Here is a 15,900-nt window from a genome sequence, read left to right as displayed (position 1 = left end):
GGGCCCTGAATAAATACAACAACTGTTTAAAGCAGTTATAGTAAGCTGCTTACTGGTTACAGTAAAACAATAAAAATCAATTATATTTGGCACAAGTACAGTAGTACAGTCCTTCATGTCCTTATTAAACACATGCATTCTACACTCAAAGTGAAACTAGTAACAGACAACAGTGTTTTAATAACTGGTTGAACCACCTTTTGCAGCACTACCCTCAAGCAAGCAATTGCTGTAGCTGTGTATTACACCTGCATAATGTTCAGGAGGAATTTTGGACCATTTGACCTTCAGTCATCCTGACATTCTGTAGGATACCTAGATAAACTTGGGCAATTATTGTTTCCTTCCACAACAGCAAGCGGTCTAAACACTCACTTCTTGCGCAAGGGCACTTCAATATGTGACCAGAGGAGCCGGGGATCGAACCAAAAAACCTAGAACTGGTGGACGACTGCTCTACCTTCTCCACCACAATCACCCATGATGCTCCCTCCACTGTACTTGGGACTGATGGGATGATGGTTTCACGATGGTATGCAGTTCTCTTTTAGGCCCATACGTAGTTCTGTGTGTTTTTCCAAAATAGTTTTACCTCTGTTTCATTGGTCAACAAAACATTTTCCCAGTAGTGTTGTTGAGGGTCGAAGGGGTCCTTGGCAAACTACAAGTGTGCTGCAATGTTTTAGAAGAGCATTGGCTTCTTCTGTGGTTTCCTGCCATGGATACCAGGCCTGAATAATGTTTTTTGTGTGGTTGTGTGGCTTTATTACTTTGGCAAAAATCAGATCTCATTTTATGAACAATTCATGCAGATTGCAAACAGCTTAAATGGGGACTAACAAAAATGGAAATAATAATTTTAATATGCTTTAATTAGATATCACTTACGTGCATTACTACCAAAGATACACATCAGGTCCAGTTGGTCTGAATTTACATTTATATATACACGATGTATATGAGAAAAAATTTATTTTAAAATATTTTGAATCTAAAAATAAACTTTCAATGCTGTTATTAAATTCTGAGCTTTGATTAGAGAAATGAACACTGCTGTGCTTCATTAAAACCAGGATTCATTCACAGTCAGCACTTAAACGATGTTTGGAAAATGCACAATGCTGTTCTACCTTAAAAAGCTGTAACATATTACACAAACAGAGGAATTCAGTTGGGAGTGCATTTCTGGTCATTTTGTCAAACATTTACTCGAATTCTTTTATTCTCTATTTGTTGCCACTAAATAAAACATGCAGACATTTAGCTGCTACATTTCAGGTTAGGGTAAAGCTAAAGGATAAAGGATTCATTACCACATTGTAGAAGTACTCTGTTAAGTAAGTGTTCAATCAACCAATCATTGGTCCAAAATATACAAAAATACAAAAAAGCGGACTGGTTCATTCTTCTTGGATAAAAGGTTTTTGGATTATAAATACTGATGCATAAGTGTGTTCATCACTTTAATGTTGCAGCTGGAGTTTATTTTAAAGATCTCATAAGCTGTTATGCATGCATAAGAATATGCATAAGATTATGATTTGATTTTCTTCACATACTGATGGGGAGCTTGGGAATTTCTCAAAGGACCAATATAGTCTTATTTTAGATAATGTAGTATATATGCAGTAACTATTGGCAATAGTTCTAGGTAAATATAGTGAGCTAAAGGTACATGATTTGTCTCTAAAATGTAGTGAAGTTAAAGTATGAAGTAGCACAAAATGGAAACACTTCCTTATTACTAGTAGAAATACCTTAGAATTATACTTAAGTACTACTTTACATTCCACCACTACAGTTTTGTTTTACCTAGTTTCTTAACTACCTGGAGAAGAAACTCCAGCTTTAACTACTACTGACAATGAAGCTAAACATTAAGTTTGCGAACCATAAAACCAAAACAAAACAAATAGCTGCAAAGAGCTAAATAGTTTCAGTTGAATACAACAGTTTTGTTGCGCAAGTTATGAAATCAACCGGGCAAGCTACATCGTGTTGTGTACTGTTAGACTGTGTGTGCACAAAGCAGCTGAAGCCTTGTTTTCTCTGGGCAATGTACTCACCCTCCTCCTTCATTCAGACAGTTGGAAAGCAGAGAGGGAGACATGGGGACAAAGTTCTGGCAGGAGTCCGAGTCCAAAAGGAGAACACGTGAGGCTCCAGAGTCAGAGGACTTAACCATTCAACTTCAGCTGTAATCAGAAGGCAAAGTCATTGGTTTCCCTCTTTAGGTGAAACAAAACAGTTTTCCAGATTGTTATACATCCAATGTAAAAACAGTGAAGAAAATATGTACGTATACAATTTAAAGCAATTTTATTGATGACAACAAATGAGTGAAAATGAGTAATAAAACATTTCCATCTATTGCAGTCATCGAAGAAGGCTGATCCTGTTTTGGGAAAGTTATTTTCAGCAACAAAAATGTTTTTGTCATTGTAGGAACAAGGACGCAGTTCATGGACCAACTGGTGTACCTGTCGTTTGCAGTCAAAAATTACAAAGACAAACTGCACACTTAGTTGCCCAGATAAGTGTTGAGGTAATGCGTAAAATACTATTCAGATGATTGGGCAGAGTACAATCATTCAGACATAAAAAATGTACAGAACACTCATACAGTTTTTTTAATTGCACAGTATGATGAAGTGGTGTAACTGGTTGTGTAAAAAAAAGGACAAATGTGAATGAAGAAGCATATTAGTTAATAGATGCTTCAGATTTCAGATAAATAGAAATTAGAAATGAGTCAGGATGGCATTTGAAGAGGCAGAAAAAAAAAACATGTTTTTTTTGTGGTGTGCTTGGCACCTCTAATTTGCTTTTTCAGAGCACACAGGGTCTGTAACACCTTCAGCAGGTCCATTTTCACAGTAAAGCAAATGTTCGGTTGGTATGAGCATGAAACTTAAAAGTATAATGCGAAACTTAGGAAGAGACTCTTACAGAGGTGAACATAAATCATATTGGCAATTAACCTAAAATGCACTCGAATGTAGCTGAATAAAACTTGAGCTTTATCTTTCCAAGCAATGACACATGAGAAATGTTGTAAGAGAGAAACGTGGTTCACTTATAGAAGTTCATTAAGTTAGCTTTCTGAACACGTAAGTGAACAGTTGGTCACGTACCACAACAGAATACACTGCCGGGCATCAGTTCTGTCTAAACCCATGACCGTCGATAAAAGTGTTCCAGAAAAAAAGTGCATCATATTTTGTCAAATACTGAGAAATAGCTGAACATTAAAAACAACACTTGTATAATAAACATCTGAAATATCTTTTTTTCCTCACTAGTGCAACAACAGACGGGATTAAATAAAGAGAAATGTTATTAACCTGCAGGCAATCAAAGCTCTTTAAACATCTAATAATTTTCTTGCCACAGTAGCAGAACAGTTAAGAAGGCAACTTAATGATTGATGCATGAACACAAACATGCCAACATTATACACAATGCTTTTTTTTATAGAAATAAATAGCTGAATTATCCTCTTCTTAAATAATTTCCATCTCTATATGACTCTGATGCACAATTAATATACAATATCTAATACACAACTGCAATTTCAACACTACTGTTATACATAATATAATTCTCTATGTTTATCTTTCATTCAACTTTGGAGAGAAAATGCTTACAGAACACCTGTAAACTTCAACTGTTGCCACTCATAAGTATGACCTTAATATTATATAACATCAAATGTTGGTCCTTTTTTCCTTGTTTTTGATCATTTTTTGTTCTTTTTGTTTTTTACAAACACTATATACAGATTAGCTGATAGCGAAGGCAGGATTGTCTAAAACTTAAAATCAACAAGTGCTTTTTGTGTTTTTCTCTATTGTGACAGCAAAGATTTAAAAGGTTCCACCTTTTTCCCCGCAATGAAACCAAGCAGACGATTTGTACTAGTGTAGGATAATATGCAGTACTGGAAGAACATGAAGTAATGAACATCTACAACTGTTCTCACATATTGAACCGGAACATCAATACTAGAATATGCAGCTACACAAGTCCTCATGAACATTATTGACTATGAAGCAGAGCCCACATTCAGCAGCTCACAACCTCATCTGTGAGTTTTTACATTTTTAAGGGCCCTTTTGACAAACCCCTGCACAGCATTCCTGCAAACGGTCACCTTGCTTTGTTGCACACTCCACTCAAAAATGTTGTAGAGACAAATTAGGAGTGCATGGTAAAACAATTGTGTTGCAAGGGAAGAGGCATGTTCTCCCTGATGTGATTCATTTTAAAACCTGTTTTAAAACTGTGTGCACGATTTCTTAAAATTAAAGTGACCCAAGTGTCTAACAGGAGCTCTGTTTAAAGCAGCACTCCAGCAGTTTAGTATTGCACTTTCAGTAAGTAAGGGGGAAATTGCTAGAGAGATAGGTTTAAAAATCAATGCAGCAGAATCGAAATTCTGACTTTTGGGTCAAAGTACGACAAAAATAAATCAATTAAAAATATATTATACAGAAAAGGGCCACTGTAAAAAATATCTGAATTCTGACTTGAACTTCTGATTCAAATCATAATTTTGAGTTTGAGTGATTCCAAGTTTATTCTCAGAATTTTGTGTTTAAACTCAGATTTTTGAGTTTCTTTTTAGTTTTTAAAAGTCAGAGTTCTGACTTTAATGAAAGAATTATTAACTCCTATTTTACAGTGGCCCTAATGCTTTTCTGTAAATTTCACTGTAGGTTTTGTGTACGTTTATTATCTCCAAGCTGAGATGGTCTCGTGGTTATTTTCTTGACTTGTCACAGCCTGCAGTAACAGGAGCCACAGACACTGCATTACTGTGCACATGTGCTGAGTATTCCCTATAACTTGTAAAACATTTTTATTGTCTATCATTTGGGGCACTTCCTTTTAAAGGCGTGTAAGCAGTGCCATATCTGTAAGCAGTACTTCTTGAGATTTTCTGCAATGTACAGTTAGCTAAATTAAACTGTAACCACGAATTGTGCCAATTAAAGATAGTACAGAAGACTTTTTCTGAGGTCAGAAAAACTGGTTATGTGCTACAAAAAGAACATCAGAGCTGGCTGGCAGCTGTGTAACTGCTTGCAAACACCAGCAGAGGGAGCCACAGGATGTCAGCTGTTGACTATAAATAACGATTGTAAGAAGGCTCAACCATGATAAGCCCTATGAATAAGAATGGCACAGTATAGTGGTAATTGGTAAAATAGGAAACCCTCGATATATTAACCTCTACAACACATTAAGATACCTGGAGAACATGTTCCATATGAAACACAAACCCTCATGTCAGTAACAGCTGCTTTCATCCAAACTCCGTAAGTTGCACCTTCCCTTATTAATGGCACATAGGAGAAAAGATTCACTGGAATGAGGACAGACATATAAATGGCACCAGGTTTTGACAGAAATGCATTATGGATAATCTTCCAGTGGTATTAAAGAGAACATCAGATACTGCACCCTGCACGATAACAGATCTAGAGTGTCGATAATGATCAAGAATTCTACATTCTAGATTTGTTACGCGACCCTGTTCGCATGAGGAAGCAGAGGATGGTAAAAGAGGCAAAAATGCATCATCACCATGCAGCAGCCAGGAGACTGTCAAGGTCTGTGTGTTACAGCAGAGACTGTCCTTGCTGCTGCCGCTGTGTCTGGAGCTGGTGCAGCATGTTTCTGTTCCGGGTGGAAGCAGTAAGGGTTGACCATTGTCCAGATCAGCATAATGTAGTCCAGCTCAGGCTGTAAGAGAAGCTTTGCTCAATTCTCACTTGGTCTATTTAAGCATTCGTTCATCCACGCACACAAACATAAAGCCCCTGACTCTAAACTTTGAAAACTCTAAACCTTGAGAACTCTTGAGAAAATCAGTGTTTCTGCAGTTTCTTACACTTGCTACCATTTAACGTGCTTCTCTGTGGGAAGTATGTATGCTTTATAATGTGCTCCTGCCCACGAGCTGTTGCTGTTGAAGGTAGTCTCAGATCCTTTTGTTAAGCACTATGTAAATGCAGACAGTTAAGTACAGTGTTGTCACCTGGCTCCAGGCATTTAAAGAAAGCATCTGGCTCTGTGCGACGAGACATTTCGTTTTGATGGTGAAAGCAAAACACAACTTAGAAAAAAAGGAACCGACAGTTTTGTTGGGTTAGTCGAGTCTGTGAACTTTAAAACAGGCCCTTCGTCTCATGGATAGTGCGAGAGTTGGTCCAAATAAGCCCCGTGAGTTGTCTGTCCCAACCATTTTCACTGCTGGAATAGTAAATTAGTTTTTCTGTTTCACGTTTGTACATGGGGAGTATGCACATTGAGCTTCGGCCCCCGGTTCATCACGAGGTCGGTGCTGCAGCAACACTGAACCCCGTGGAGTCGGCTCAAAACAGCTGGCATTTTTTTGACTGACTGGAGACCAGATGGCACCTCTCAAAGATTTTAAGGACTAACACAAAAGATGTTAGCAGAGACTGTCTGCTTTCACATGGAGGATTTTGGAGAACCCAGGTCTCTTCTTCAGAGCCTGAAAAAAAGGAGGAAAAAAAGAAAGAAGGAGAAGAACATGGTATTATATTTCCTTCCATGGGTGCACAATAACTGAGGTATGACAGAAAGCTATAAAAAACACTGAGGTGCAACCCTAACCATTCACGAGCTTCACCTCCACAGAACTTACTTTAAAAAAAAAGATGAATAACATAAGAGGAGAGCTTAGGCTTCCTTTCACAGCAAACTTGAAGAGGAGTAAAAATAAATCATAGCTGTTTGCAGCTTTGGAGTGGTTACCTAACTGCTGTGAGCAATCCCACCATCTTGAGTGCTATAGCCAAGAAGAACACATGATAAACTGACTCATAAAAACCAAACATAAATAAAACCTGGGATCTCACAAGCTTTTGGTTAAGTCTTTGTTTGTATGTGGTCAGTTATAAGAATGACCTGAGCCTCTTCAGGCTGCACTGAGTGAGTTATCAGCAGCACGTCCACAACAAACAATCACTGGGATTTCAGAAAACATGACTAATGGTTTGAATGTTGTAATAAAAATAGATGCATGTTAAGCTCTGAGCTTACATGTTAGTCATACTGAACAGTGTTTCAAAACGCCATCAAAATGTTGGCTAAAAAGAGGACGAAGCAATAGACAAGAATGTGCTTAACAGACTGCCATTAAAAGGGGTGACCACCCCTAGGAGAGGGCCCCTGGAGATTAGTTTCACACAGTGCAGTAGAAGGATGGAAGAATAAAATAGCAAATTAATTGAGGGGCAATAATTTTGGCATTAGGGAGAAACCCATGTACTGATCATAAACTATACATTTCTTACTCTTCTGAGTTTAAATGTGCATACAAATTATTATGAAAACTGATAAATCACATACTTTATGATCTGGGTAGTATTTGAGTTCTAAGATTGATCAAAGACAAAAAAGGTGCTTTTACCTGCAGCTTGTTAACCATTTCATCAAACAGTTTTCTAGCTTCAGGACTGTTGGGATCATCAAAGTAGTCCTCAATACCGATCTGAACCACGATGGACTTCAGGTTGCGGCAAACACCTACATGAACAAAAAGAGGCAGATTTTCACAGATGCTTCCCTTCCACTCTGGCGTTGTTCGATTTGTCAGGAAGAACGATTCTACAAAGTTTTAAATTTTTAATACATTTTGCAAAAAAAATAAGTAAATGTGTTTTCAATCTAGATGAGACATTATGGATAATTGAGTGTAGACTGAGTTACTTTATCCATTAAATCTACAGCAAAAAGTGAAGGAATCTGGGGCCAGAACATTCAAAGCTCATTTGAAACACAACATTCACAAATCAATGAAAACGTACTATTGAAGTGAAGAAGAGCCTTCGGGGTGACTGGTGTCGAAGTGAGCACCAGCATCTCCAATCCTTTCAGGCCCTCTCTGCAAACCTCTGCTGCCACCTCCTGGTTGATTTCACTCACGTGGTCCAGCTCCAGCACCTGCAGACGCATGCAGTTCCTCGCTGATGGGGGGGTTAAAGGGAAATAAACACATGAAGAGACAGGGAAGACAAAACAAAAGAATGTGGGAATACTACACTACAAAAGGTTACAGCACATACAGTAAAGTTTTGTGAGAACCAACTGGGTCTGAAATGCACACCATTCCAAAATAAAACCAAATATTATTTTGGTTTTGGCATTTGGATCTTGGACAAACAGTGTCACATGATAAAGTTGTCAGTGGCTGGTACATATAAACTCTTGTCTTCTGTTCCAGGTTAATCAAGGACAATCTGATGCCCTTTTTACTCTCTAGCACGGGAATTACTGTGCTTTCACTGTCTCGCATATGCACACCACACATTCATAAAGGAAAAGGAAAAGTGTGACAACATTTCATTTACAATGAATGATATTCATTTTTTTTAAATCACTCATTCACATTAATTATGTGTTAAATCCTTGTTTTAAGCAACATTTACCCAAGGAAGCCAGTCCCTGAATGCCACATCCAGCCCCCCCCACGCCAAGTGCTCGAAGGTGTGGCCAACATCGTCCAATTGTCTGCAGACATCGGTTACTGAAGCGAGCAGGTTGTTGGCTGAAAGAGACAGAAATAAAAGTTAATTTCAGCGATTTCCTACTTTAGAGGTATCACAACACAGAGCATGTTGTCATGAATGAAGATGAACGAGATGCTCTGTGTTTTCATAGATATTACCATGGATGTAGTGGTGCCACCTGCAGGGAGATAATGTCTCTACAACCTGCTCCAAGGGCCCAGATCACTTCCTGCCCAACTGGGTCAGTAGCGCTCCTAGAACACAAATAAAATACAACAAGTTATACAATTATAAAACATACATGTGACACTGTATGTTAATTGCATTAAAATCCAGCACCCCTGTTTGATACATTAGTGTGTTTATAACGATTAAATTGTACAGAGGGTGTACCGCTCTACCTGTAGGTTACGGCCTGCAGAGCTCGGCAGTAGCAGCTGGCCAGCCACAGGGAACGATCAGTCAGCAGGTTGGGGCAGTGTGAAATCTTCAAAATCAGCAGGTTACTTCCTGTGGCCTTCAACAATGCCTCCAGACCCTCCTCCAGACAGCCACTTAGAGATGTAAGCAAATGTCAACAGGAAAAGACAAACAGAGCAGAGAAAGTAGTACTCCAGTCCTCCAGCACCCATACCATTTGACACACAACAAAATATTCCTGAAATGTTTTAGGGCAAATATGGAGGAAGAAACAGATCTATGTTTGTATTTGGGGCAGTTCTTAAGCTCTCTTAGTCCTTCCACACATTTTAAAATGCATTTTCATTCTTTCAGGAAATGTAAACCTTCGTCTCTGCTTATACTTCATGAATGTCTTACCGTGTGCTTTTAAGGTAATCCTCCTTGGATTCCTTCTTGCCTCGCTGTCGTGGTTTAAGGTTTTGCAGGATAAGGGAGTGTGTCTGAGTGCACCACTGAGACAAGGTGCATAGGAACTAAGAAAGAAGCATGGTAAATCTTCATAAATCTTAATAATACACAGCCAAGACAGTACAGTTACTCTAAAAGCATCAAACGGAGCACCCCTGTAGTTGAACGGTAACAGGATACACAACGTAACTGAAAAATTAATGGTTCAACCCTGGCTGGGTGCCTTTGTTGCATATCATACTCTCTCCTCATGTTTCGTGTCTGTTTTTCACTGACCAACGTCAAATTTAAGCACAGCATGGTTCTATATTGACAATGCTACTCACTATTGACTGCATACAGACTCTTAATGTTTACTATGAACCTTGGAACAAATGCGAGCATTCTCCAGGAGGACTCTGGTCCACACAGCTGGGTGACGAGCCACAAACTTCCAGTCACGGCACACCTCAGCAGCTCTCAGAAGGGTTTTAGTATCCAAGTAGGTGAAGATACAGAAGAGAGCTGCACGCATCTTCAGGATCTCTGGACTGATCACCTCGTTGGCTTTAGAGGGGCTCTTTTCATGGCGACATGGCTTGCTGTAGATTCCTTCTGACCGACCTGTGGGAAGATAAACAACACATTCTGGAACTACAGGTCCAGTACATTTGTATATGAGACCCCTGCCATGAATTTAGACCACAATGGCAGATAAGACAAAACTTTCATCTATTGGCACATGTGACATTCATTGTACTTTAACTGATACATTTGAAAACAACTTGCAGAATCCTGAAACGTGCAGAAAGTCTTTTTTTTTTTTACTTTTTTAATGTAGCCACTTTCTAAAGAACAGAGGATACTGTTACAATATTGTCCGTCACACGGTGGCAGCAAACTTCAACAAGACACTATATGAAGTTACATAATTTTTTTTCTCTCTTCATCTTGTTATTTTCTCTATTGCTATTTATTGGCCGACACCACATGTCCAATCTGAGCCTGGCCTATTCCTCCAATCTCCAGTAAGATTGCTCCTACATGACTCATTTTATCTTTGGCCTTGAAAGGCGTCTGTTCGAAACCATCAGGGCTATGAACCATTGCTTACACTCTCACTCTTTTCCTCTTTTTCTCTCTCCTCTTTTCTCTCTCTCACTCACACACAGATACACCACCTACGCTCAAGACTGCCAAATGAACTAAAAAAGCTAAGCTGTGTGTTACATGCTGAGAAAAAACTGTGTGCTTGTGGATACATACCATCTGATAAAACTTGGCAGAGACTTTCCCAATAAGGAGAACTACGTCAGAGAAGAGGAATGCCAGTAACATGAGTGTTATGTGAGAAAAATGTTTGAGTTAATGGGGCAATCATCGCACTTCGTACAGATTTATCATAGGGCTATGGCCCAGTTTTGCTCTTTACCAGACTGTCTGAGTTCACCAGCTATTTAGAAGAAAACTTGACAGCAGGTGGAGAAAAATAGAGGGAAGCAGCAGTGAGTTTAAGGATCTTGGCAAGGCAGGAAGTGAACAGAGAGCTGTACAATCTGTGGTGCATCAGAAGAAATGTGCAGGCATGACTGACTGTCTAACTTGGCTCAGTCAGTAGATTGCAAAGCTTAGTACGAGAAGACAAACTGAGATGATACAACAGACAAATAATGCTCCCACAAATATACAGTAAACATGTTCAATGTCTGCCAAAGACAGACAGAGGAGAGTATGCAGTAGGACTTACTACATGTACGACTTTGTTTACTTATCATCTAAAACTGAAATACGGTACCAGATTTAAAAAAATGACTTTAGCTGCATATACAGTAGATTCCCAAAAACTGAAACTAAACGTATTTAGCAGATGTTCTTTCTTGAACACAGAAAGAGCAACTTTACAACAAATTGTCCTGTTATGGACCACACACACATGTTGTGTTTTTGCTTTTACTCACATCCTGTGGCCTCTGCCCGTGAATAACAACAACGCTCGTCATGGTTTAGACTGTTACTTAAAAAATCTGGGGTTCAGTACTTGTATATTCTATGGGTGAAAATTTAATGTGATGTCAAGTTATTGCATGTACCCAGAAAAAATGATTCAGATAAGGAGAAATTCAGTATTAAAAGTGTTGTTTTCATATATTGAAGTGTATACCTGCTAGGGGTTCATACCTCTACATGTATTGTACAATACTGTATACATACATGGCTGCTTAGTTTGTAGATAAGGTTTAGTCAGTAACACAGCTCAAGCAACATCACAGCACTGCAACTCAACCTGACCTAGATCCACATAAGTCACTGCTCTTATGGGAGTAATTTTAAAGCTTTATTTGGCGAATCCTGGCTCCCGTGTGTGTGTTACTGCCTGAGTGTTAGATTTGAGAGAGTGTGTGAATATGCAATGTGTATTTAAGAACAACAATATTTCTAAGAACAACCAGCTCTACTGCTCTGAATACCTTTCCAGTGAGCCCGTACCTGCGTTAGGGCGGTACCCTGCCCTGCCATGGTGAGGATAGGGCGCAGCAGACTGCTGAACTTCAGCCACAGCTCTCCTCTCTTGCTCCCACATCTCCACCTCAGACTCGGTGGTCCGGGAGCCCACGTCCGACATGTCTCCTTCGTCGCCTTCGTTGCAGTTTCTGTAAGGCCGTCGCTGCCAGTTCTGAATAGCCTGTTTACGGAGACCCCAGTTTCTTGAGCCACATCCAGGTGAGCGTTCGTAACCCCCCTCACCCAACCGGCACTGCATGTGATAGTACTGAGCCTCGGGACAATCCTCCATGGGATGCATCTCAACACTGTCACTGTCATAACCTCCAGAGCCCTGTGAGACAGACTTGATCCGCCCTGATGCTCTGCAGCAATTAGAGAAGGCAATAGAAAAGTATGATAAGTTATGATTTAAATACTTTTGATAAAATACTTACATGTCTAAAAACACCGTACAGTGCTGTATTCTATATATAATACAATTACACCATAGTAGTACTGATCTTTTTTCTTTTTCTTTTTTTTTATTATCACATTAAATATTTGTGCTCAGGTGTAGCACCAGAGAACAAATTATGGAACATATAACCAAAATTAAGAGAATAATACAGCATATCATCCACTTAAACAATCAGTGGGCTTTACAGTTTGTCATCCACCTCTGTCCTGAGTCCTTGAGTCAGTTTAGGAAGGTAACAGAGAAAAATGTGTTACCTACGGTAGATGCTGATTAAAGAAGGATAACATTCATATAAACCCACTATACATAAAAGCTTCTCACAAAATATAAAATGCAGCAGCACTATACTTGCGCTAAATCTTTTGGTGACCTGCTCTTTTGACTCTTTTTATTGGTAATTTTAATGTTTCAGATTAAGGGGCATTAGTCCGTTACTACACAGTGGAACATCAGTCAAAACAGCAGTCTCTGGCACAATCTGGCACATGTGGAAGCTCTGAACCACTTCTAAAAGCAAAACAAACCTTAAATAGGTAAAGTACAGTATGATTGACAGGGAACAGCTTGATTTCAGAGGATTCAGTGTAGAATGAGGGCAGAATTTGTACATACAGTACATAGAGCCACAGTACCTAAAATAACCTCTGAGCCAACACAAAAAATGAGCAATTACAATTATCAGCCTTTCAAAAAGTAGGACATTTTTCTTTATTTCTTTTTGTGTTTCTTTCCTCTCAGTACTCTTTCAAACTCTTTCATAACAACAAGAGTCTAACCATCCACATTAACCATTGTAGGAATAAAAATGAGAGCAAATAACAGTTAGCACATATTAGTGTCTGTGAATGTAAAGGATCTACAAGACATAAAATACATTTAAGACAAACATTAGAAATCACATCACACATTAAGGCCAGAAAAAAGTGTTTAAATATAAAATTAAACATTTAAATATGAGGCAGTGACATGGTGAACTGGTAAACATCACAGTCTAATGAGCCAGGTGGAACCAGACAATGTACTGTCATTAAATATACATACAGGTAGATGCAATGGAATGATCTCAATTATAAAAATGTCTTTATTGACAGTTGCTAAATAATTTGTTTTCAGAATGCAAAGTACATTCAGAAAATAAATACTGTGAAAATACTGCAACAATAATCAGTGGAAGAAATACTCTCCTTCAGTCTCGTTGCATTGATTATACATTTTTGCAACCTGAAAATTAACGTGAAAAGGCAGCCTACGTCCATCATGGAGAAATATTTTGCATCCTGATTGTATCAGACATGTCCATGTGCAAGTATGACAAAGTGATGGATTACATTTACAAAAAATTAGCACAGTGGCCTGACTAAAAAAATAGTTGCAATTACTATTATGTGTGAAAGAAAGGTGTGGTTATTACACAGATACACAATGTAAAATGAGCAAACTTATTTGTTATTTTGGTGCAAATTTTGATGCATGTAGATTAAAAATTGTTACATAAATATCTGGTGATGTCAATATGAATAAATCATTAAAACAGCTTATGACCTATCCTACACTATAGCTAGTGGCAAAAATATCTCAATCCTTTCTGAGAAGCCATTAATAACTTGAGACAGAAGGCTTGGACAGTTGTTGTTGGGTCTCTGTTTGTGTATGTCAATGAATCAATGGGGAAGGCCTGACTGTGTGACGTTGCATTAGGAGACACATTTTTATACCAACTGGGGATGACAGTTGTGTTAGTCAGAGTAGTAGGACATGTACATGTGTCGGAAATCTCCAGCAGAGCCCCAGAAATACTTCAGTCTCACCTCATAGAGAAAGGCGTCAGTGTGTGAGACATAAAGGGTCAAGACACTAGTGTCAATATTAAACTACATGCAATAAATCTGTGACAGTACTAAGTATATTAGGGCTGCAACTAGTAGTTATTGCCATGTTTATGGTCTCCTATTACCTAGATAACTCTATTGCTTATACCATGCTATTACCTGGTTATAACCTGGTAATGTTATAGTTTTGTTGTTAGTTAGTCAAGATTAAATCCCCACTGCTTTGTTATTAGATAAGATAATATGAGATATGAGGGCTGACAAGTTGAACTCCATCGGCCTGCAGCAGCCACCACAGTAGACGTTGGCTAAAAGCTCTGGGGCTCCAGGAGTTGTGTTATACTTCCACAGAAGTGACAGACTACGTTTCACTACAGCAGCGCACACTATAAAAAAAATTTCCAGCTGGACCAGAAACATTGTTTCTCTGCAAAGACCCGGGCACATTAATAGCAATCAGCTGGCCACCAGGTAAAATGTAAATATTTCTATTAATTTTGTTTTTAGCCTTCGGCTTAGCCCATAAACCGTTTTTTTGACGATTTAGGTCGTGGTACAGTTTCAGTATCAGCATCCGGATATTATGTCAGGTGTCAGGAATGATTTTTATGTATACTGCGTGGTAGAGTGGATTGGAGGTATTCAAGGTAAATGTTCTAGCTTTATGTAAAATGTGTTGACTTACCCTGTGCTGGGGGAGGATCGCCGGTCTGACACTTGGTACATTCCCCGCGTGCTCCCAGAGAGGCTGGAGTTTCTCTGGACAGAGATACAAACGTACAGATTAGAGGGAAACAAAGAAAAGTATAATTACTAAAACGACTGAAGTCAACAACACAATGGGTCTTCTAATTAAAGACATTTATAAACTACATTGTTTGGTGGTGTGGTTTTATCTCATCTCAGCTTCCAGATCTGAGCTTCCCCAGTACAAATGATTAAAACATGGGAGTGAATAATGATCCGTCATATACAGTTTGTTAGCACTAAAAGGATTGTTTTGTCCATCAATGGACTCTGGAAATGCACTATCCTTTTAAACCAACATGTCCAATCTTTAAATTAAGATTTTGCAACACTCTAGCAACACAAAAAGCCCTCAGCATCTTTCCCACAGCCTAAAATATTTGCTCTGAAACCAGGTGAGAATGAAAATGTATTTGGTTGTGGGTGTGCAGTCTGACTCTCACTCATTCTATTTACCCAAGAGCAAAATCCTCCTTGTCTCCCTTTCACACACCACTCAAAGCCAACGTGCACTGAAGTATACTGTGTGTAGTGTTTGTACATGCGAGAAAATCTATGTGTGAGTGAAGTGGTGCCAGGTGGAACTCTGTGTACCAGACCGACGACGTGCCGCAGAGGGAAACTGTGCATAAAAAGACATTGTCACTCTCTTCTTCTCTCTCTCTCTCTCTTTTTTTTTGATTTGCTTTACTCACACAGCTTGTTTTTCTGGCTCAGTGCCAGTGAAAATGGACCATGGAGGAAACAGGCAAACACACCATTCACAGCTCTCACTCCTGGCCAGACTGCAGTGAAGGCAGAACATAGCTCCTAGCCTCACAGATATGGATGAAAGAAAATAAAGTCCAATCTGGTGAACAGAATTTGGTTTCTTTCTTCCTCCTCTTCTGTTAAAAAAGCCCCGTAAAAATTACTCCGTTTCCTGTGATGAGCTACATTTGACTGGGCTTGGGTCAAAGTGCTCCTTCCC

General features: G+C 39.0%; 1 protein-coding gene and 1 long non-coding RNA gene across 2 annotated transcripts in view; one reads left to right on the top strand and one right to left on the bottom strand.

Moving 5' to 3' along the window:
* Nucleotides 1–310: 310 nt before the first annotated feature.
* LOC137123425 (uncharacterized) lies at nt 311–2,513 on the top strand. Its single transcript, XR_010913846.1, has 2 exons — nt 311–532; nt 2,084–2,513. It is a non-coding gene; the product is annotated as an uncharacterized lncRNA (long non-coding RNA).
* The window catches only part of fbxo41 (F-box protein 41), a 40,090-nt gene continuing 26,492 nt past the window's right edge, over nt 2,303–15,900 (bottom strand). Inside the window, exons 5-14 of the mRNA XM_067497098.1 lie at nt 14,869–14,942; nt 11,880–12,259; nt 9,778–10,016; nt 9,363–9,478; nt 8,945–9,097; nt 8,702–8,797; nt 8,463–8,581; nt 7,842–8,000; nt 7,445–7,560; nt 2,303–6,523 (exon numbers count right to left, since the gene is read on the bottom strand). Coding sequence (XP_067353199.1) covers nt 6,461–6,523; nt 7,445–7,560; nt 7,842–8,000; nt 8,463–8,581; nt 8,702–8,797; nt 8,945–9,097; nt 9,363–9,478; nt 9,778–10,016; nt 11,880–12,259; nt 14,869–14,942 — 1,515 coding nt within the window. The 3' untranslated portion in view covers nt 2,303–6,460. The remainder of the gene's footprint in view (nt 6,524–7,444; nt 7,561–7,841; nt 8,001–8,462; nt 8,582–8,701; nt 8,798–8,944; nt 9,098–9,362; nt 9,479–9,777; nt 10,017–11,879; nt 12,260–14,868; nt 14,943–15,900) is intronic.

The sequence above is a fragment of the Channa argus genome, chromosome 3 (assembly GCF_033026475.1).
Source record: "Channa argus isolate prfri chromosome 3, Channa argus male v1.0, whole genome shotgun sequence".
NCBI classification, from domain to species: Eukaryota; Metazoa; Chordata; class Actinopteri; order Anabantiformes; family Channidae; genus Channa; species Channa argus.
Note: the sequence above shows the minus strand (reverse complement) of the source record. Positions and strands in the feature narration are given on the sequence as shown.